The sequence below is a fragment of the Pristis pectinata genome, chromosome 9, assembly GCF_009764475.1.
Source record: "Pristis pectinata isolate sPriPec2 chromosome 9, sPriPec2.1.pri, whole genome shotgun sequence".
Lineage (NCBI taxonomy): Eukaryota > Metazoa > Chordata > Chondrichthyes > Rhinopristiformes > Pristidae > Pristis > Pristis pectinata.
The window spans coordinates 82,594,821-82,617,734 of NC_067413.1; the positions used below are offsets into that span (position 1 = coordinate 82,594,821).

At 37.1% G+C, this 22,914-nt stretch overlaps 1 protein-coding gene across 7 annotated transcripts in view; it reads left to right on the forward strand.

The window, feature by feature from the left end:
• Positions 1-22,914, forward strand: part of LOC127574066 (ATP-binding cassette sub-family C member 9-like) — a 132,254-nt gene that overhangs the window by 104,887 nt on the left and 4,453 nt on the right. For 6 of the 7 annotated variants that reach the window (XM_052022697.1, XM_052022700.1, XM_052022699.1 and 3 more), the window contains 13 exons: positions 832-893; positions 1,656-1,812; positions 5,299-5,404; positions 8,603-8,892; positions 9,049-9,163; positions 9,308-9,410; positions 10,014-10,202; positions 12,964-13,159; positions 13,376-13,489; positions 16,416-16,548; positions 17,911-18,126; positions 20,408-20,516; positions 20,633-20,711. In XM_052022697.1, coding sequence (XP_051878657.1) covers positions 832-893; positions 1,656-1,812; positions 5,299-5,404; positions 8,603-8,892; positions 9,049-9,163; positions 9,308-9,410; positions 10,014-10,202; positions 12,964-13,159; positions 13,376-13,489; positions 16,416-16,548; positions 17,911-18,126; positions 20,408-20,516; positions 20,633-20,711 — 1,869 coding nt within the window. Of the gene's footprint in view, positions 1-831; positions 894-1,655; positions 1,813-5,298; positions 5,405-8,602; positions 8,893-9,048; positions 9,164-9,307; positions 9,411-10,013; positions 10,203-12,963; positions 13,160-13,375; positions 13,490-16,415; positions 16,549-17,910; positions 18,127-20,407; positions 20,517-20,632; positions 20,712-22,914 lie in introns of those variants that run through there. The other variant, XR_007956859.1, reaches the window with a different exon arrangement.

The window sequence follows — 22,914 nt, forward strand, 5'->3', positions numbered from 1 at the left end:
AAATGAATTGATTCAGCAGCAAAAATGTTAACCAATTTTCTACACTCCACCCTCAAATAAATTTTACCACCTTCTAACCATAGCCAAGTAAGGTCGGCTAGTTTAACAGTGCTCTGCACTGACCTACTTAACTAAAATATTTAACATGATTGGCTGCACTCACTCTACGAAGTATTGCTTTCCTTGATTTGTTAGATGGTGATCTGGTTCTCCAGTGCTTAAAGGTTAATGGTAGGAAAGAGCAAATCAGCCAGCAACCTACAGTTGAATTTCATGGGTTGTATCTTCTTTACCACATGTTGCCAGCAGATTTGCACAGTAATATTGATGCATGTTATTCACATGATATAGATCCCCTTATAATAACTTTCAATTTGGAGGAATGGAGTTGATGACATAATATTGCTCTGTTTCTACGGAGAAATTTTAGTCCAGTTTTTTTTTGAATTTTTTTTTTCTTTAGCTTAGTTTGGTTTGATACATTGTTTATAATTTTCCTTATTGTTTTGGTTTTTTTTTAAATATTTTATAATAAATCTTTCTCTTTTATATTATATTCATTCACTAACAGATCATTGGATCTACAGATTTTTTTATACTCTATTGTTCTTTATGATTATCCATGTCATGATTGTTCTCCTGATCTCTTTGTATTACATGTATAAACATTGATATATTAATCTGTATTAATTTGAAAACTAATAAAAAGATTGAAAAAGAAAGAAAGAATATTGATGCATGTTAAATGTTCAGCATTATCTGCCCCAAGTATTTTGGTATATTCTGCTTAAAGTTATTAAAAGTATTAGCCATGATTTCTTTTCTCCCCAGGGTATTAACCTGAGTGGTGGTCAGAAGCAGCGTGTTAGTGTCGCACGAGCACTCTATTCAAGGTATGGATAACTCTTTATGTTTTGTTGAATGTGATTAGAATTAGTAGAAAAGCTTAGTTGTTATTTGATGTAAGGGTTATTTTCAGGAGGTAGGAGGTCATTAACCACTAGAGAGAATGGGCAGGGTAATATGCTGGTGTTGAGTCTCCAACTGAACCGGAGACTTAAGAGATAACCAAGTTTTGTTATAAAATTATGAAGAGTAGAAAGAGGGAAGGTGAGTGAACACATGAAAGTGAAAAATTGCTTCACAAACTGTAGTCATTAGTATGTGTTAATTATTTTGCAAAGCCTCAAAGGTTAAAATATGTTGTACTCAAAGGTGTATAAACCTTTACCCACTGAATTTGCCTTTTTTTTTGTGGACACTGTCTTTGTACCAAATTTAGTATGAGAATTTGTTTTACTGGCTGATTAATGCAAAATCAAATGAATATTTCCCAAAATGACAACCAACCAATCATCAATCTATCAAGAAATTGTAAAAAAAAACACCTGCCTCTTGTTCCTTACAGGTTCTACTTTGGGGCAATACAATAAGAGATTAAAGTGTGATTAGCAGTCAATCAAGCAAAATATTTTGCTTAAGATTTGCTTTAAAAATTTTAATGTACTTGCCACACAGGCTTTTGTAAATCCTAAAGTGAAATGGTCAGAATTGTTTTATGAACTGCTTGGAATTTTGAATTATGTTGAAAGTTTTGAAACTTTAATGTCTGACATTGTCTCTTCAAAATGAGTTGTACATCTTATTTAACTTAGGTGCCCTATTGTAATATTGGATGACCCCTTATCAGCCCTGGATGCACATGTGGGAAATCATGTTTTCCACCAAGGGATCATCGGGATTTTAAAGAAAGAAAACCGAACTGCCATCGTTGTAACACACAAACTGGAATATGTTGAGGAAGCTGACTATGTATGCAAGATATCTCGATTAAGTTAATGGAGCTTTCCTTTAAGACCTTAATATTCATCTAGATGACTTTTCTGGTTCCTGTAGCATCCCATCTGTCAAGAATGTGTCTATCAATTCTGCTACATTTTACTGCTGTACTGTCAAAAAGCTTGTCCCACGTCCATGTTGAATCTTAATTTCCTCCACATCAGTATTAGGAAATTCAATCTTTTATCTTTGTCTTTATCCTTTAACACATACTTCACTTCCTTTCTACTCTTTGTATCCTCTCTGCCATGGGCTTAACTGGGACTGTTTTGAGGAGCTTGATTTAACAACCTTGATTTTGTCCAATACATATATGACTTTCAGACTCTCCTTCTGAGACATCACAGAAAACACTTGCTTCCATTGCCATTTTTCTCTCTGCAAGTCTCTGTTCTTCTGCCTTCAGCCTGATGCACTGTCCTACCTCTCTCAATCCTCTCATTGATGGTAGAATATTCATCTGCCTCAGCTATACCAACTCAAATTCCCAGCTTAAATCTATTCCACTTTTTAAAAACTCCTCAGGACTTAAAAGGTCTTAGATGCCTCTTCTCCATTGACCCTTCTCAATACAGTGTCACTACTTTTTACAGAAATGCATTATATGCCTTCAGGTTCCATAGGAGCAGGAATAGACTGTTGAGCCCCTGGAATCTGTTCTGTTACACAATTAGATAGAACATAGAACAGTATAGCATAGGAACAGGCCATTCAGCCCACAATGTTGTGCTGAACTAACTAAATTAGTAGTCAAATGTCCAACTAAAATAATCCTCCTGCCTACACAATGCTCATATCCTTCCATTTCCCTCACATTCATGTGCCTATCTAAGAACCTCTTGAGTGCCCCTATAGTATCTGCATTCACCACCACCCCAAGAAGCACATTCCAGGCACCAAACACTCTCTGTGCAAAAAAAAAATTGTCCGCACATCTCCTTTGAACTTACCCCCTCTCACTTTGAATGCATGCCCTCTGGTATTAGACATTTCAACCCTGGGAAAAAGATACTGGCTGTCCACTCTATCTATGCACCTCATAATCTTATAAACCTCTATCAGATCTCCTCTCAGCCTCTGCTGCTCCAGAGAAAACAACTAAAGTTTGTCCAACCTCTCTTTATAGCACACGCCCTCTAATCCAGGCAGCATTTTGGTAAAGCCTTGACATCCTTCCTATAATGAGACGAGCAGAACTGAATGCAATACTCCAGATGTAGCCTAACTAGAGTTTTATAAAGCTACAGCATAACTTCCTGACTCTTGAACTCAATGCCTCGATTAATAAAGGCAAGCATGCCATATGCCTGCTTTACCACCCTATCAAGCTATGTAGCCACTTTCAGAGAGCTATGAACTTGAACCCCAAGATCCCTCTGCTCATCAACACTTGGTCTTGCCATAACAGTGTACTGTCTCTTTACATTTGATCTCCCAAGGTGCAACACTTCACATTTGGCCAAGTTGAACTCCATCTGCCATTTCTCTGCCCATATCTGCAACCTATCTATATCCCACTGTATCCTTTGCCAATCTTCTATGCTATTTACAACACCACCAATCTTCCTATCATCTGCAAACTTAATAACCCACCCACCTACATTTTCATCCAGCTCATTTATGTACATCACAAACAGCAGAGGTCCAGGTACGGATCCCTGCGGAACACCACTAGTCACAGACCTCCAGCCAGAATAAGTCCTATCAAGCACTACCCTTCTATGGGCAAGCCAGTTCTGAATCCAGACGGCCAATTCACCATGGATCTCATGCATCTTAATCTTCTGGGTGAGACTCCCAAAAGGGATCTTGTCAAACACCTTACGAAAATCCATGTAGACAACATCCACAGCTCTACCTTCATCAATCACCATCACCTCCTCAAAACTCAATCAAGTTGGTAAGACATGACTTGCCCTACACAAAGCCATGCTGACTGTCCCTAATTAGGCCCTGGTTTTCCAAATGCTCATAAATCCTATCCATAAGAATCCTCTCCAGTTACTTCCCTATCACTGATGACTCACTGATGTGTAATTTCCAGGATTATCCCTGTTTCCCTTCTTGAAAAATGAAACAACATTAGCTACTCACCAGTTCTCTGGGATCTTGCCTGTGGCTAGAGAGACACAAAGATATTGGTCAAGGCCCCAGCAATCTCATCTCTTACCTCTCTCAATAACCTGGGGTATATCCCGTCAGGCCCTGGAGACTTATTCTCTTTCAGAGACCCAACACTACCTCCTCCTTTATCTCGAAATGCCCTAGCAAATTAGCATGCCACGTACTGATCTCCCTATCCTCCACGTCCTTCTCCTTGGTAAATACTGGTGCAAAGTACTCGGGACCTCACCTGCATCTCAGCCTCCAAGCCCATGTTCCCTCCTTTATCCTCGAGGTCCTACCCACTCCCTAGTTATCCTCTTGCCCTTGATGTATGTATAGAATGCCTTGGGATTCTCTTTAATCCTACTTGTCAACGACTTTTCATGGACCCTCTTGGCTTTCCTAATTCACTTCTTGAGTCTTTTTCTGGCTTCTTCATAATCCTCAAGGGCTCTGTTTGATCTTAGGTTCCTTAGCCTTTTTCTTTTTTTTCTTCTTGTTTCCTTTTTCTTCTTGACTAAATTCACCACCTCTCCTGACATCCAAGGTTCCCTGACCTTGCCATCCTTGTCCTTCCTTCTTACTGGAACAAATCTGTCCTGTACTCTGTGCAGTTGGTCTTTAAACACCCTCCATGTATCGGATGCGGACTTGCCACAAAACAGCTCTTCCCAATTAAGTCTCCCTAGTTTTTGCCTGATAGTCTCGTAATTTGCCCTGCTCCAATGTAATACTCTCCCGCAAGGTCCATACTTATCCTTATCTATAGCTCGTTACCCAACACTAGGTCCAGTATGGTTCCTCCTCTTGCTGGACTATCTACATATTGATTTACGAACTCCTCCTGGAGACACCTAACACCTCTCTTAATATGTTTACCTTTTAAAAAATTTCATTAATCTCTGGTATAAAACAAAACTCATTTGACCCAGCATCCACAGCCTCTGAGGATAACAAATTATAGACTTCACCATTCTTTAGTTTCTGAATTAAATAACTCTAGCTGTGTTTCTTTTTAAATATGTCCCCTTGTTCAGATTTGCCCCTGTCAAAAATAATATTTTGTATCAAAAATGACTCGATGGTGCTATGCATTTAAATATTGGAAAGAAAGATGTAAGATTTATGGATCTTTGAAGCACTTGACATATTTATATATTGGAAAAACCTGGTAACTTTAATGTACGTTTCTCCCTGGCTCTCCTCCTTTTAGTATTTTTGGAAGTGTATGTAATCAAAATTATGTTCAACAGAAGTATTAATTAAATGAAAAAGTGTCAATATAACAGATTAGCAGCAATAAGGATGAATTCAAATTTTTAATCTTCTGAATTGTGAACTACTCCTTTTTAGGTAATTGCTATGCTGGATGGGAAGATTGAAATCCAAGGTACCTACCAGGAGATTGCTAAACAAAAGCCAGATCTGATAAAAGCTTGGAAAAGCCTGATTTTAAAAGGTTTGTCTCATAACACACAACACATCTCTGTAAAATCTGGTATGTGAGTCGATTTTAAGATCTGCCTTTCTTGTAAAATCCACACCACCTTTTCACAAACTCTTCTCAGCACTCCTTATTTCCCAAACAGTCTTCAGTATGGGGAAAATCTGCTGCCTGGATCACAAGGTTTAATAAGTTTAAGGCTTTGTTTTCAAACTTGTGTTTGTACTGCAATCTGTGGACATCAGGACAGTAGGCAATTTCCAAATGATTTCTATTATCATGGCAGCAGAACTAGAGGTGTGGTCCAGCAGCCTGGGAGAGACAATTCAAGAGCAGGAGCCTGGAAAATGCTAGCTTCCAGATTCTTCCCAGTTGATTCACAACATCTACCTTTTAGGTGCAAAATGTCTGAAAAGCATTTAATAAGATGTTCATTCATTATGAGCTTAAAGTTTGCTACTTCACAAAATGAATTTGAACTCTTCATAGGAATCCACATCACACACCAGAACTATTTAAGATAATTATAGAAATAATGGTCTTGCGTCTTTTGCACCAAGGGTGCTCTAGTTTTGCCATGATGATGATCTAATACTGACCATAAGCTGGGTACCAAGAAATATAGCAGGAGAGGTATCAACTATTAGTGCCAAAATTTAGAATACTTGTTCAAATTCTGCTTCATCTTCCCAAGTCTGTCTTTGCAATGCATTGCCAATTGTCCTTCAGTCCTTTCAAGTGGTTCTTAAATTACTATCTGATAGGCTTTTCATCCAATCCAGCAGTAATAAGTCTTTCAGTGCAACACCAAATTTAGAATATAAAGCTAAATTCAACAATTCTATCTGATAGTTGATGGAAATAATTATGAGCCATCTTTACTGCCTGTCTTGTGTATTGGTCACCTACGAAATATTTCCTTATGGCAACAGCTTGGGAAGTGAAAGAGTACTGAGCTTGTGCATTTGTGGTCCTTGAGAACAGCAATCCAGCACTTTTGAGCTATGTTGATGTCTGTTCCAGCTGGCCATCAGGTGCCAACAAATGAAAGAGATAACATGGAACCTGGAGTGTTTTTGTAGAGAGAGAGCAATTATTATTGCCCTGGGACTCCACTTTAGAGCAAAGTGATACTGAAAGCCAATATTTGTACTCTTGAGCTTCCATTGCAGTTGTGAGGCTGTGACGAGAGGCTTTATGAAAGTAGCCCCAATAATCATATTAGTGGATCTGACTACTTAGGCCATGATAGACAGAGTGGTCCGATTTGAACAGTTCTTTGCTGTTGAACACTGGTCCAAATATCCCAGTAATCTTAAAGCCCTTCCTCTAGCCACAAATTAATCTACATTACCTTCTTCTCTCACTCGTGCATGGCATTGGGAGGAATTTAGCAGTTACTATATTTTGAAGTCCTGTTTTTCAATACTGGACCCCCACCATCATTCAGGTCATTGAAGTTTTGACTGTAACACCTCAAGATTCATTCTCCCTGCTGTTGGTTATAACATGTACCACAGCTAATGACTTGCACCCGATTATGTTCTAAAAATGCCCTGTACCTTTCCATGATGCCATTAACCTGGCACTATGAGGAAATGTACAGTTCAGGTGTCATGTTGACTGGAAAAACTACTCATCTGTCCTTTCGAGAATTCAATTCAAGTCTATTGTTGCTGCATTTTGCTGTCCCTCATGAGCCAAGCTCAGATTGCTTTCCTTCAAGGTGACATCCCCACAACAGAATATGTTGCTGTATAGTAGTTTGATAGTTCTGTGCTCCTGGAGAATTTGTGTATCTTTCTTACCCTTCCTTATTTTACTGATCTCTTTGGAGTGGGGAAGTGATCAGCTCTGATAACCAGTGAGTCAGGAATATTAATACCAAGTATTTTATCAGACATCATATGAGGTTATTAAACTCTTTTGCCTTGCCAACCATGTCCTGGATATCAAATCCCTGACATTAACCTGGTCTGCAGTGTTTATTCATCAGTGTTGAAGTATTGGGGGCATATTGAGGATTATTGAGGCAATGTCTCCAAAAGGCCTTGGAAGCAGTATCAGAAAATCTTACAGCCCCTTGACTCTTGTAAACTATCTCTTTCTACTCTGCAGCCTTGGCACACCTCTTGTTCAAGTAATAACTTAAATGTCTGATACCTACCAAAAAAGTGCAGGTAGTGTTGGCTGCACACCTGACTCATGATTATGAATGGGCAGCACATACTTTGTGTTGTCTACATTTAAACCAACTGGCAAATGTCCATATTTTGAGGTCTTTTTCCTTGCCAGAAGAGGATACAATGGTGGAATTAGAGGTAGGTCATTTAAGAGAGAAATCAGAAAAGAGTAAGGAAAGAAAGGATTCGTGCATGGGCATATTACTTAGGAGTCAGCAAGACTGGAGAAACTTGCAGAAGAGAATATTGGAGTTGATGGCATATTTGTCTAATTTGTTACTCAGTTGCAGAGCTGCGGATCATCATTTTTATTTATTCATGTACAGGATGTGGATGTTGCTGGCAATACTGGCATTTGTTGCCTATTCCTGATAGCCCCTGGACTGAGGGCATTTAAGAGCCAACCATGTTGATGGGTTTTGAAGTGGCATATAGACCAGAGCAATTAAGGATGGCAGATTTTGTTTCCTGTAGGACATTAATGGAGAAATGAATTTTCATGGCCACCATTACAAACATTATGTTTTTAATCCCTGTCACATTTAAATTCTCCACTTGCCATGATGGGATTCAGAGTCATCTCTGGAACAATGATACCTAAACACCATGCTAGCTGATTGTCATTTCCATTAGAAGTGAAAATCTGGTGGTTCGTATAAAGGGTCAGTCATTTTTATGCTTAAGTGGCAAGATAAAAATCTACCCCAATGTGTCAAGTTGTGAAGCGCAAGTGAAAGTCAATTGGGGTGACAGGTGATCAAGGACATTCTTAGGGGATGTGGTGAAGGTTTGGAGAGTTTATTAAAGATGAAGAGGGCTTTGGAAAAGTCAAGATTGGAGGTGGTAAAACTTTTGCCAGGAGGCAATAAGTGGAAACCACATACCTCTCTGTAGGAATTGTGGTGAGTTGGGTTCCAGAAAGTAGTGGTGCATTACAGAACAAATTGATTATTTTCTAGTTTGTGATTATGCATGTTTGATTTATTTTGACATAAATCTTTTTTAAAAAAGTCAAATTGTGTTCCAACAGATGACCATAAAGAAGAAAAACAAGCTGAAGCTGAAATGGTGACTGAAGTATCAAAAATGGAAAAAAGGCCTGATGATAATTTAAAAGGAAAACTGATGCAAGAAGAGGAAAGAGAAGAAGGTTCCATATCCATAAAAATCTATTGGCGTTATGCCCGTTCCATTGGTCTTTTCTTTTTCATTCTGATCATTCTCACAGTGACAGCAAGGCAAAGCTTTCTGGTAGCTATTGATTTCTGGCTGGCTGAGTGGACATCTGCATTCAGAAACCATTCAGAAACTGAAACTCAGGTCTGTATTCAAAAGTTTTCTTGCTTCTTTCCCCAAAATACATTGGTAACCTAGTTCTAGTACTAAATGTTATGTTATGCATGGGTTAATATTTAAATCTGTTAGTAAATATGCAATCTTTTTTTTACTTAACTAATATTGTTTTGTTTTTCTTAGTATGAAAATAATATGGAAGGTGTCGTTTTCAGTCAGTACTTCCATGGATACATTGGGCTGGCTTGCGGAGGAATTGTGTGTGTTTTATTCAGTTCCTATGCCCATGTCATTTCAGGTTTGTGTATTCTTGCACCAACAATTGGATCTAATACAAGTATTAAGTGTAATCTAACTAAATAAAAATGTTTACTTTCCTTTAGAATAGTTTTTACTTAGTTTAGACATTCAATGGTTTCCTTATTATTTTGCTGTTATGAAGGTGTCCGTGCCTCAAGACATCTCTTCACAAACATGCTGCTCAATATTCCAACCCTTCCATTAAGATTCTTTGAAACAACACCTGTTGGAAGAATTTTAAACAGGTATGAATCTTTAAAAGTTGCAATAATTACATAGTTCACTTCCAGATAGTCATCTTTTCTTAAAATATTATTGTGCAGCATGACAGAGTGGAGTATTTGGAAGCTGTAATTATAGGGAAAGCAAGACTGAGTCTTGCATGGATAGTTAACCAGAAATGTAGAATGTGTCAGAGCTTCAGATATATATCTGCAAGCAACCTGGATTAATTGCTGTTAACAAGGAAGTTTATAAGGTGGTGGTTTACTTAAATTTAATACTGTCTTTTCACTTCAAAATAATTTATGCAGGAAGTGAAATTGCTGACTTTAAATTATTTTTTCAGAGATAAATGCAGTGATCTTAACAGATTGTGTCTGTCACAGCTTACTCTTTTTAATGTCTGTTCCTAGTATTTGCTTTCACCAGGATAAATGATTGATCAATCGCATAAACAGAATTGCATTATTTCCAGTGGAGGTTGTAAAGTATCATTGTTCTTTTGTGAAAACAACTGCCAGAAATACAGTAATGTGGTAGAGCAAACAACCTGTATTTATGGTTACATCTTGTATTATTAAATACACATTTGTGCACCAATTTATTGAAACTTTGTTTACTTCCAGATTTTCATCTGATTTCAAGACCATAGATGATCAGCTTCCCATAAACCTGGAGAAACTCACATCACACATTATGTGGTGCCTCAGTGCCATTTTGATCAATGTTATCGTGACTCCTATTTTTCTTCTTCCAGTTATTCCATTACTTGTTCTGTACTATTTTCTTCAAATGTTTTTTAGAGTTTCTGCCAGGTAATTTTCTTTGAAGTGTTCTACAGTTTAAGTGATTATCAATATTTGTGTTTAGCTCAATATTTTGTTTTAACTTGCAGTCATTTATCCAGGTTCTGAAATTACATTATCTACAATCTGGTGTCTGTAGTTTAGATGTATTCTAATGTTGTAAACTTGTAGAAATAATAGGGCTCTCCTTTGGTTGATGTTGTGCTGCCTCTGTTTTCTAAATGCGGTTTTTAACAGTGAATTCAAATTAGCCAAATTCTGCACTGCTGAGTAAGACTAATATTAATTGGCCATAAAATATCGGTACAAATAATATGAAGTGAAGGCAGTCCATGTCTAATGGTCAGACATTTATAAGGTTCATACATTCTATATAACAAATGTTCCTTTAGTTCTGTAGCTCACACCTGTGAAGCTAGAATGCAGGATTAGTTATTTTACACCCTGAGGGATTTCAGAAATTTTCCATAAATAGTGTGGGACTATTTATGTAGCTTGGACTGTAAAATAAAATCAAGGATATAATAATCCTAACTTGCAGGCAGTTTTTATTACTTTTTGAAGTGAAAACACAGGAGTGGTGCTTCATCTGTCAAGGTTGGACTGACATTCTACAGAAACAAGCAAAATGAGAAAGAATGAATTATTTAGTCATTTTGTAGTCTGTCCTTACTAGAACCTATTTTTGTGAAATTTGATGATTCTAATTGCATTCTTCTGTACTGGAACAGTTGCAAAAGCGCTCAAATCAGTACAGAGTTCTGCGGAGCCAAAACTTCAAATAAGAATGCCTTTGCTGGCATTTTGTAGTTACATCAGTAAAATTTTGCTGCTAGTCCTCCAAAGAAAACTTTCTCTTTTAACTGTTCATATTGTATTGTTCTAATTTTCTTCCTTCCTATTACTGAAAGTGATGTTCACCCTGGATGTAGTCCCAACATTCAACATAGCCTTTCAGGTAAACAATGAATGTTGGGAAGCTCTGCAGCTTTGGACTGGAAGGTCTCATAACATTTGCATCCCAATTCTCACTGTGCACACAAGTATTTTCCAACACAAATCTCTGGATTATATTGAGCAATGATGATCTTCACTGAACTCTCCCCTAAACTCCATCCCTTACTTCAAGTCAAGAGTATGACCAAGATTATTGTTTGCATATATAGCATTTTCTCACCACTATCATTAGAAGAAAATGCATAGCCTGGGCACAGTCAGTTAAGTTAGCCATGGCTCTGTGGAACCACTACTGTCTCTGAATAAGAAGGTCCAGAATTCATGCCATTTTAAAGTATTGAGTTATACAAGCCAGCACATTTGTACAGGACTGAGGGAGAGTAGCACTGAGAGAAATATTGTTGTTCAGATGAGATACCAAACTAATGGTCCAACTTCCTCCTTAGATGACCTGAAAGAACGTAAGACTTCATCTCCATTTATCATGAGACAAATATCACATGAGCAAATTAATTGTGATGTTTTCTTATACTTTGACAGTGGCTTCACTTCAAAAGTACTTTATTGGCTATAAAGCTCTATGGGGTGTCTTGAACTCATAACAGAAGTTACATAAATCCAACTTCTTTTACTTAAACCACCGGGAGTCTGGTAACACTATGCTTGCTCTCGTCACATTCAAAATTCTGAAACCATGACTTTTCATTCCTGCTTCTCCTGATTCTGACACCAATCTCTTTTCCCTAGTTCTGGCTCCATAGCCTCCCACCTCACCGTATCCTGAGATTGAGCTGTTGTTGGGTGGCGACCTGTTGTCTTTTAGCTTCTGGTAGTAAGCAGCTGATGGAGCTTGATTGATTGTAAGTTCCTTGTTGAGCTTACTAGTTGAGGTTTAGCTGGTAACTGCTATTGGTGAATGAGTTGTTTCTGTTGCCTGTTCTGGTGATGGTGGCTAGCTGGCTGCTAGTTTTGAATAGGTGGCTTCTAATTTCTGGTGGGGTTTGGCTTCTGGCATCATGAATGCAGATCATTTGCATTTTAGCCAATTAGGACAGTATAATGCTTGGAAAGGGAGGAATTAAACCCCTCATGGGTGCTTTACTTGTACTGCATTATCAGTATACCATTTTCAATCCAATTGTACCATTTCTTGGGAACAGAGACACCCTTGGCATCTTCGTGTTTATTTTTATTTGAGTCCTTGCTGTGTCCTTGCATATTTGATTTAAATGAATTATCCACAAATTCACCCTCAGATTGTATTAAGGCTGCAAGTATCCTGGCGTTAACATGCTAGGAAAATCTCAATTCAGATCCTAATGGACAGAGACAACAGAAATCTGCCTCTTATTAATAGATAATCTTGGTCAACAGGATGAGTATGGTGTTCTTTGGAGATTGTAAATGAAGCATTTGTTGTGCTAAATATCTGAGATGCAAACTGTTTTCAATAATAACAGCCTTTACCTGGATATATACAAAAAGGTAATTTAAAAAAAGTTGCACTTTTTAAGAATCTGTTGTTAAAATGTTAACAAGTTCTATGCTTTTGATTCTGAATAACTTATCTTCAATATTTTTTGGTAACCTTTTCCCCATAAAAACTTAATGTCATGGAGTTTAGCACTGAGAAAAAGGAAAGAATTTTGTTGCTTGCCATTGTATATGACTTTCCATTGAAACCTAACATAACCATCACAATCTTCTGATAGAATATAAAACAATTATGTAGACTGATTTCAGCTCTATTAAATGCAAGATGTAAAAGCAGCAGGATTTGTTAAAAGGATGTTTGTGCCCTTGTTTGTTATAGGGAACTTCAGAGATTGACCAACATCACCAAATCGCCTGTTTTTGCACATTTTTCTGAGACACTCGGGGGTCTGACAACTATCAGGGCGTATAAACTTCAAGACAAGTTCCTTCAACAAGTTCTTGACAAGATTGATTGTAGTACTGTTGCTTTTTTATATCTGAACACCGTGAACAGGTGGCTGGCTGTACGACTGGTTAGTTTATAAATGAACCATATATTTTAATGACTTTTGGGAGATGTTTATTCTTAGTGCCTGTGGGGAAAAAATCTATTTGGAGTTATTGAGGACATGATATTGGAAGACAATCTGAATTTTTAACCATTAGTTGCCAAAAATTTGATATGTTACTAATTAAGATTCTTGATATCTGAATTTCAATGAATATACAAATACAATTTTATTTTTCAGGATACAATTGGAGCAAGTGTTGTTTTTGCTTCAGCAGTCTGCTCATTATTGACAGCAACACTGGGTTACCTGAAAGTTGGCCTTGTTGGTCTTGCCATTGTATATGCTTTAAAGGTACAGAAAAATAGCCAAATGAAAATTTATAAAAACCGTGTTTTCAATGTTAGTGTAACTGTTAATGCATAAAATCTATGTATGATTCTCAGTTTATTTCTGATAGTTACGCTACAAAGTCTTTGACTTTTAGAAAATATCTTGCCTTTAAAAACAAAACCTCACATCATTGATTCAAATGATACAAGTCAAGCATCTCTTTCTCCTATTTTTGTTGTAAGGAATATATTTTAGGATGCAAAGCAGTGATGTGATAAGGACAGATAACAAAGATCAGTCAGAAAGATTAATATAACTTGTCTTTCAAAGTTCTATACATTTGTCAATATAAAAGGAACAGCTTAACATACTTTTCACGCATACCTTTCACTTTGCTGTGCAAATGTAACAAGTTCTTGCAGTAAGACCATTTTTTATTAGATTTGAAGATACTTGTCCAGTTTCTCTCTTGCTCTTCCTTCCCACCCCTACCAGACATTGAGTTTATTGCCTTGGATTTTTTCTATCCTACCTGGTAGATCTTTCCTGATAACTAATGCATTTTTTTCCAAGATTGATTTTAAATTTACAGTTCACTAATTTAAATTTCTAGCCAGATTCTAAATCTTGAGCTCTTCAATCTTACCTCACAGATTATCCTCTATATAATTGGAATAAATTAATGTATTTCTTAAGATCCTTTCATGCAATTGTCACCTCAGATTTTTTTTAAATTACATGCATGAGTTGAATCCATTGAAAAATCAACAAACTGCAGATGCTGGAAGTCTGAAATAAAAACAGAAAATGCTAGAAACACACAGCAGATTGGGGAGCATCTATGGAAAGAAATGGTTAACATTTCAGGTCAAAGACCTTTCTTCAGAACTGGGAAAATGAGCAAACAAGTTAGCTTTAAGTCCCAGAGAGGATGGGGGGAGGCATGGGTAGGATAACAGGAATACCTTTTGATAGGGTGAGGACAATGTTTATGGAGTTGTCTAGTTAATAGATTAATGAGGGAAGCTAGGGGAGAGAAACAAGACAAACAAAAGGACATTAGATCTGTGAAGTACAGGTCAGAACTATTGCTGAAACCAGCAGGAGAATGCAAGAAAACAAAAAACTTCAAATGCCTGAAGTTTGAAATGAAATTTCAACCAATCTGAAACAAAAACATGAAAATGCTAGAAAGTTCCCTGACCCGAAACATTAACTGGTTTCTCCTTCCACAGACATTGCTTGATTGGCAGAGTTCTTCCAGTATTTTCTGTTTTTGTAGAAAAATGCTGAAAATACCTAAAAGATCAGATGGTGCCTGTGAGGAGAGAAAAACTGATTTGATATAATGGATGAATAACCTTGCAGCAGAATTGGCCAGTTTTGATACAAAAAGGAAAAGTGAGGTATCTGAAATTATTGAATACGGTACTGAGTCATAAACGGCTGCAATGTGCCTGGGCAGAAAATGATGTGCTGTTCTTCAAACTTATGTTGGGCTTTGTCAGAATAGTGTAGGAGGCCATTGACAGATAGGCAGTGTGAGATGGAGAATTAAAGTAACAGGCAATGGGTAGCTCTAGCTTACCCTTGCAGATTGAAGAGTCAATTTTTGTTTGGTTTCTCCAGTATTCATGAGCATTGAATGCAGTATGCTAGATTGGAAGTAGAAGTGAAATGCTGCTTCATGTGGAAGAACTATTTGGCCTCTGGATGATGGGAAGGGACAAAGGAAAAGATTAGGTTTTGCATCCCCCACAGTTGCATGGGAAGGCAGGGAGTAGTTAGTGGAGTTGGAAAAATGGACCAGAAAGATACTGAAGGAATAGTCCCTTCAGAATGCTGCAAGAGGAGGGGAGGGAAGAAGTGTCTGGTGGTGGAACTTCTTTGAAGGTGGTTAAAAATGTGTGAGGATGATCCATTGAATGCAGAGACTAGATGAGTGAAAGGATAATGGGGAACCCTATCCTTGCTCTGGCTGGGAGGTTAGGGGAAGAAGAAAAGATCTCTAAAGCAACTGTGTGGAAAGTCTCATCATCAGAACAGGATATGATGGAGTTGGGAGAAAGGAATGGATTCCTTGCTGGAGGTATGGTGGGAGGAAATGGGTAGAACCCAAGCTATGCCTGTTTCTTTGTGGGATATGTGGAATAGTCCTTGTTTCAGTCCTACCCAGGATCTCTCCCTCAACTCTTTATCCAGTGTATTGATGTTCCTGCACTTGTATGGAACATGAATATTTCATTATTTTTGCTGCCAATTTCCACCCTGCTCTCCCTTTCGCATCTGACTCTTCCCTCTGTTTTTGGATTTCTGTCTCCATCTCAAGGTGTAGTTTAGTGATTAATACCTATTACAAGCCCACAGACTCCCACCATTATCTCAACTCTACTTCCTTGCACCCTACTTCCTGCTAGGACTCCATTCCATTCTCCCAGATCCTCCATCTCCATTGTTACTGCTCTGATGATAGGACTTTCCCTTTGATCTGTTCAGCCCTCCACCACCCTCTCTGCAAATTACCATTAGCTTGTTTTCTCACTTTCCCAATTCTGACAAAAAACCTTCAACCTGAAATTTAAATAATTTTTAATATTTCTCTTTCCACAATTGCTGCCTGATCAACTGTGTGTTTCCAGCATATTTTGTTTTTCATTTCGGGTCTGATCCGTGATCTGTGGTGAGTTAGCTAATCTGTTCTGATGATGATGCTGCAATCATTCTCAAGATAATCATTACAAGAATAAAGGTTAATGAGAACATGATCTGCTATCTTGCTATTGGAGTAGAGATTGTAAAACCATTGCAAAGGAATAAGATAATTGAGTATTATTACTCCAAAAGGAAGATCACAAGTGAAGCACAAGAATAAATTGAATGATTTTTTTTTTGTTATTGATTTCTTAGTCAGGCTTCCTTTATTTACGTGATGCTTATTTATTCTCAGATGTCGTCTTATTTGAATTGGTGTATACGGGAATTTGCTGATATGGAGATGCAAATGAATGCAGTGGAAAGAGTGAATCATTACACCACCCTTCCATCTGAACAGGAATCAGAAGAATCACAAATTAACATAGGTTGAAACTTTAAATTATTTAATGCATTAATATACAATCTACTGTTTAGTGATGTACATGCTTGACCTTAATTCCTTAAACAGGAATTTTAAAAATCCAAACTTGGGTATGCTGTTCACATCGTATTATGACATCTGATAACAGCCTGTATGCTGAAGTTTACAGTACAATTTGAATTGAAATAATAATCTTAACAGTATGTAACAAAATTAGTCAAAAATAATTGTACTTTTGCTTCTGTTTGATTTCTTGAATTCGGACTGACACCAAACATTTGTGCATTGTCCTTTAATTATATTTCTTCATCCCTTTTTTAAAAAGGCATGTACTTTTGACTGTTCACAAATGCTAATAACTTACATGGGAATTTGATTACTCAAAATTGTTCACCCACAAGTTTTTGTAACAAAAAGCATTTCTATAGTTGGTTTACCTTCAGAGATTGTTGACAGAATAGCAATCGAGCAGAAATGAGTGTTCTCTTATTCATTTCAATGTCATTTTCATTCAAAAATGATTTGTATGATTTCTAAAAATGCTTTTAACAATATCATCATCCATTTCGATAGTGCTTTCAAATTACTTCCCAAAGCACCTCAGACTAGTGGCTTTAAACAAAAAAAATGTACACTGAGCCCCATAAGGAAATGTAGAGTGGCTGACCAGAGGCTTGGTCAAAGGAAGGTTTTAAGGAGCAGTTTAAAAGAGGAGAGAGAGAGAGTGGGAGAGATGGTTTTGGAGAGAATTCCAGTGCTTAAGGTTATGGCAGCTGAATGCCCAGCTGCCAGAGATGGAGCTGGGAATTTTGGGAATACAAGGCCAAGGATCTATCTTTGGCACTCTTATTTCTCTCCTATATTTCACCCTGTCAGCAATATCGTTTGAAAACCTGCATCAGTTCTTTTTACAAGTACCCCAATGACACTCAGCTTTACTTCACCATCACCTCTATGATACCTTGCTGTCTTTATTTAGTTCTTGTTCACCACAAATACATAACATAATTGAAAGGTTTCATGATTTGCCATATGCATTTTTTTAAAAAGTCATCATAAATTTTACAATGATATATACACATTCCAAAAACAATTGGTTGTTTCATTTTTTACATCACCACATTGACTACAATTCAGAGATTCTTCATTATGTATAAAAAGACATTGATAATGTACTTTGGACCATCCTGAGGTGATGCAAGGGTGCTGTAGAAGTGTTTTCAATGTGCTATTCCACTCAGAGTTTGACAGTTTTGCAATTAAATTTATATTTTTAATTCAAATACTTTTTGGTTTATTTTGTAAAAGGAATATTAACTCCTACACTCAAAATGTTTGATTATTCATCAGAATTTTTTTTTTGTAGATATTCCTTTGGACACAAATCTCACCAACTGGCCACACTCTGGAAAGATAGAGTTTAACGAGGTCAGTGTACGATATGATAAGAAGCTTGACCCTGTCCTGCACAAACTGACGTTAAAAATTAACCCTGGAACAAGAGTTGGAATTTGTGGGCGAACTGGAAGTGGGAAGTCAACTCTGACATTAGCCCTGCTGAGAATTATTGATAACTTTGAAGGTTTGTGTTTCTTGAGTAAAGATATTATACATTGAAAGTTTAGGTTGTATTTTAAACAGAGGAAAAAATATATGCTAAAAAAAATTGGAATATGTCAGTTAATGCAGATATTTGCATAACTTTAGTTTATTAGGCTGTAGATTTTTGAATAAGACATCTGATTGAGTCATAAAATGAAAGACTGCATTTAGTGATAACCCTAATATCAGCCCAAATAATAAATTACTTGCTAGTTTATTTATTACACCATTTGAAGAGTTGCTCTGTTTATTTTTTATAAATAGTTCACATGAATCTCCCAATGTAAATGACAACACAACAAAGTGTTTTTATACTCACATCAATCCATCAATGCAGTAACTAGATTTGCCTTGGGATTGTTTCCTTATTGTTGCATAAATGAATGTGGTTACCTGAGAAAGTCATTTAGATGCTTGAGGCAAGGAAAGAGCTGCAAAACTTTCCGATTGCGTAACACAATCATGAGCATGGCTTGTTTGGTTGAGAACCTGTGGGAACATGAGAGATTTTTTAAGATACTCCTCAAGATGGAGATATTGAACAATACTTTCAGATACTACAGAGTTAAGGTTGTATGAAAAATTACGGAAGTTTCTTTACATGAGAGATTTTTAGTCATTGTTGGAACTAGTTGGTAGTAAGGGTGGTTGAAGGCATTTAAGAACAGATATCCTACAAAAAAAGTTGAGAGGGATTGAAGAAAAGACTTGGCTAACAAAAACAGAAAAAGCAGGAAATTATTGGCAGCTCAAGTAACGTGCGGAGAGGGAAAGAGTTAATATTTCAGATCAATGATCTTCCATCAAAACTGCTTTTGCAAAAGTCTACTGCATGTTCTATTAAAATTAGCTGTTTCCACCCAAACAGAATTCTAGAAAGTGTGGAAGGCAGCATGGTAAAACCATCAATAGCTTGTCTGTAGTTTGCCATATTCTCGGGGTGGAATTATATATTCAATGTATATTTAGACTTTGTCACAGATTCGTTTTGAAGTGTTTTTTTAAAAAAATGTCTGTAAGGTGGTCTGAGTTGGATTAAAATAGACCATATCATAAGATCTCTGGGGGGAAAAAAATAAAGAAAAAGGGAAAAGACTAATCAGTAATTAAGGAAGGGTATAACGAATGGTAAAAGACAGTATATACTTTAATGGACATAATTAAAAAGTAAAATCAGATTTAAGATTTTGGTAGCATTTGAATATTTGTCCCAGGTAGCAGCTTTGAAGTGGACCAATTAGACTTGCAAAGTATGAGGATTTTAACTTAGAAATCTGGATCAGCAAATTAACTTCTGTCAGCAAGATAATTAGCATAGCTTTCCATAACAATGTCTTGTCCCAGAAATAACAAAGATACAGAATATTTTGAAAGTTGACTGAGGTAGTGGACAAGTGATTGTCTATGGATGATTTTACACGGATTGTCAGAAGGCAATTGATGATGCTCCTTAATCAAAACTGTTAACTGCATTTGAAGTTTATATTCTGTCTTGAACGGTTTTCGAAGAACAGAGTAACTAGTTTATATTGGGATTCCTGTCTACGTGTGCAGCAATTGAACGGTCCATATTTTGTATTTGTGCATCTTTCTGCTTTTGTGAAATTGGGTTAGTTTGATCTGGCTTTGGCTTAATGTCTGCACCTACCTGGTCCAAATCAAGTAACCAATCTAGGTGACCTTTCACACCTGGGGGGACATCAATGAGTCCCCAGACATGAGTAGGCTTAAGAAGTGTCAAGTTCATCTGCAGGTGGAGCTTTAGGTCTTGTCAAAAATCAAGGTTTAGTGAGAGTTTTTACACGATCTGATATTTGAAGTTGTTTAAAATTTACTAACATTGTTCATTTAAAAATAAAAATTATGAAAACATTTTTTAAAAATATTAAATTACACATTTAGACTCTGAGAAATAACTAAGTTTTTACTTTTCTTTGCTATCTCTATTTCAAGACAACCCCCTCCCCCACAAACACACACACACACACACACACACACACACACACACACACTTCACTGCATGTCAGTTTATAGTATCCAAGGCTGGAAAGTGATGATAGATGCACCTGGATTTTTAGTGGGTCCATGCAAGTCCAGGGTCAACTGACTTGGGAGCAGTTGAGCATCAGTAGTTCCTGTAGGAACCACCAGCCACAATTCAGCTCATTATTTCTACTTCCTTCTAGATTTGTGTGCAAAATGTTTATTCAGCTTTTGCTTGTTCATTGAGGAATTAATTTTGATGGTGATTATCTTTGCAGGGTGTATAAAGATTGATGGTATAGACATTTCCTTTGTGACACTGGACCATTTAAGGAAAGAAATCTCAATAATTCCCCAGGATCCTATTCTGTTCAGTGGCACAATCAGGTAAATTATGCATAGCAAATACAGAGATATCACAGTGCCTACAAGCAAATAAAATTAATTTTTTTCTGCTTTGACCAGCTTGCTGAAATGCATCATAAACTCTGATTACTGTTTAGATTTAATTTGGATCCATACTCAATACATAGTGATGAAGAACTCTGGGAAGCTCTGGAAGTTACACAATTGAAACCTTTGGTAAGTGATTGATTCATGTAATAAAATGGTCTTGCAGAGAGATCACGGGGGTGAGGAAAGGATTGCTGGCGTCGGGAATCCAGGAAGGCAATGCAGGGATGGGAGGTCAGTGTGTGGATCACTAGGGTGGGTTTGGGGGTGGATTGAAGTCACAGGAATAGAGAATTGGAGGAGACGAATAGGAAGGTCTGGGTAGAAGGCCAAGTGGCACTTTTGGACATCTGGGCAAGAAAGGAATGCCTGAGATCAGAACTGGGTTCGGAAGGTGGTAGGACAAGAGCAGCTGCCAATAATAATGCAAAGTACAAGGAGACACATATCTGGATAAAAATAGACAATTTGGAATCTCCACTTGATCCAAGTAAAGTGCCTTAAATAAACAGACCTCTGCCCTCTCTTGAAGATCTGCTTCTGTGATCTAGACTCGCACCATTCATTGGTTTGGCACACGTAAGAATATTTGCACGGCAGAAGACAAATGAGCATTGTACACCACTTGACAAGCAAGCACTTACAGGGTGCTGACAACATTTTTGATTTCTGCTGCAACCAATGTCCATTCAAGCACAAAGTTTAGCCACCTCTGATTTAGTGGCTCAAGTCGAGTATATTGTCATATGCACAGATGCAATGACAAACTTGTTTGCAACAGCATCACAGGCACATGGCATCATATAAGCAGCATTCACAAGAAAAACAAACAATTAGAACAAAAAAAACTGTCCATTTTAGTGCAAAGTAGTCATAGTTTTGCTAAACTCTAGCGATTTGGGTTGTGCCAGTTGGTTCAAGAACTGAATTTCTGACGGGCATTTCCAAATTCTGCATATGGTCAGTTTTAATCCTTTTGAACAAGTTCAAGATTGATGGTAATATAGGTCTTTGGACACCTTTCTGTTAATGGTTAGGTTACAGCTGCCTGACTTTTTAATTTAAAGCCTCTGCACCTGTAAGGAAGCAACTTTCATCTGTCATTTTATAATGCTCTTCAGCATGGAATCTGAAAAATTTCTAAACTATGTAGTGCAGTGAAACTTTTACTTTTTATGACTAAGAAGACAGTTTCCCCTTGACAGGTCCTGGAGGAGGTTTCGGGCAGATTGGTAATAGCAGTGTCAGAAGCTTTGACTTTGTCAAGACATGCACATATGGAAAGAATGTATGCTTCACTGCACCAGCACATCTGTTGTATAGATGAAGCAACACCCTGAAGCAATAGTCAGTATTTCCTTAATGAATTGTTCAAATGAAAATTTCTGTGATTTATACAGAGAGGTTTTGTTCAGTATAGATTTAATAACAAGTTCTATAACCACAAAGTGAGAAAATCCATTACCTGTTAATAAATCAATATATGGAATATAAGAATAAAAGAATTATTTTAATTCATAGAAGTTAACAAAGTTATTTTTATTAAAAGAGCATAAGAAACAGGAACAGGAGTTAGGGTATACTGTACATTCCCACAGGGTAGCTCTGCCATTCAATAAGATCATGATCATCCTTTACTTCATATCTGTGTTCCCAGCATCTGCCAAAATTGCTTGATTCGTTAATGTACAAAATCTTTCAATCTTGCTCTCGATTTCACACTCCCATGGCGGTAGAGAATTCATTAGGTTCACAATCCCCTGATGGAAGACATTTATCTACACTTTAGTCATAAATAGCTGACTACTCTGAGACTATGCCCTGTAATTCTGGACTCTACAGCAAGTAGTAGTCTCTCGGTATCTATTCTTTCAAGTCTTCTAATTTTTCTAAACTTCCAGAGAATTTAACACAGCCTCTGCTTACCAGGATCAATTTAGTGAGGCGTCATTGCTCAACCCAAACTCTGTACTACAGAAAGAATCTTACCAAAGCTCTACGTAATTGCACAAGAGTTCCTTATTCTTACTTTAGCCTCTTTCTGGTAAAGACTAACATGCTATTTGTGTTCTTCGAATTGCTTGCTGTATCTGCATATTACTTTCTGTGCAAGAATGTCCACATCCATCTGAATATCAATGGAGAAAAGAGCAATACCAAAGATTTGTGGTGTATTTCAAGTTTCTGCTGCAGCTTCTATTATGTACCATGCTATTTTCTATGTGTAGTATATTTTAAACAAGCAATCTATTTATCTAACCAGTATGAACCATGCCTCTCTTCCCACAACTACATAATGCAAAGCTTCCATGAATGAGTTGTTTAATACTTA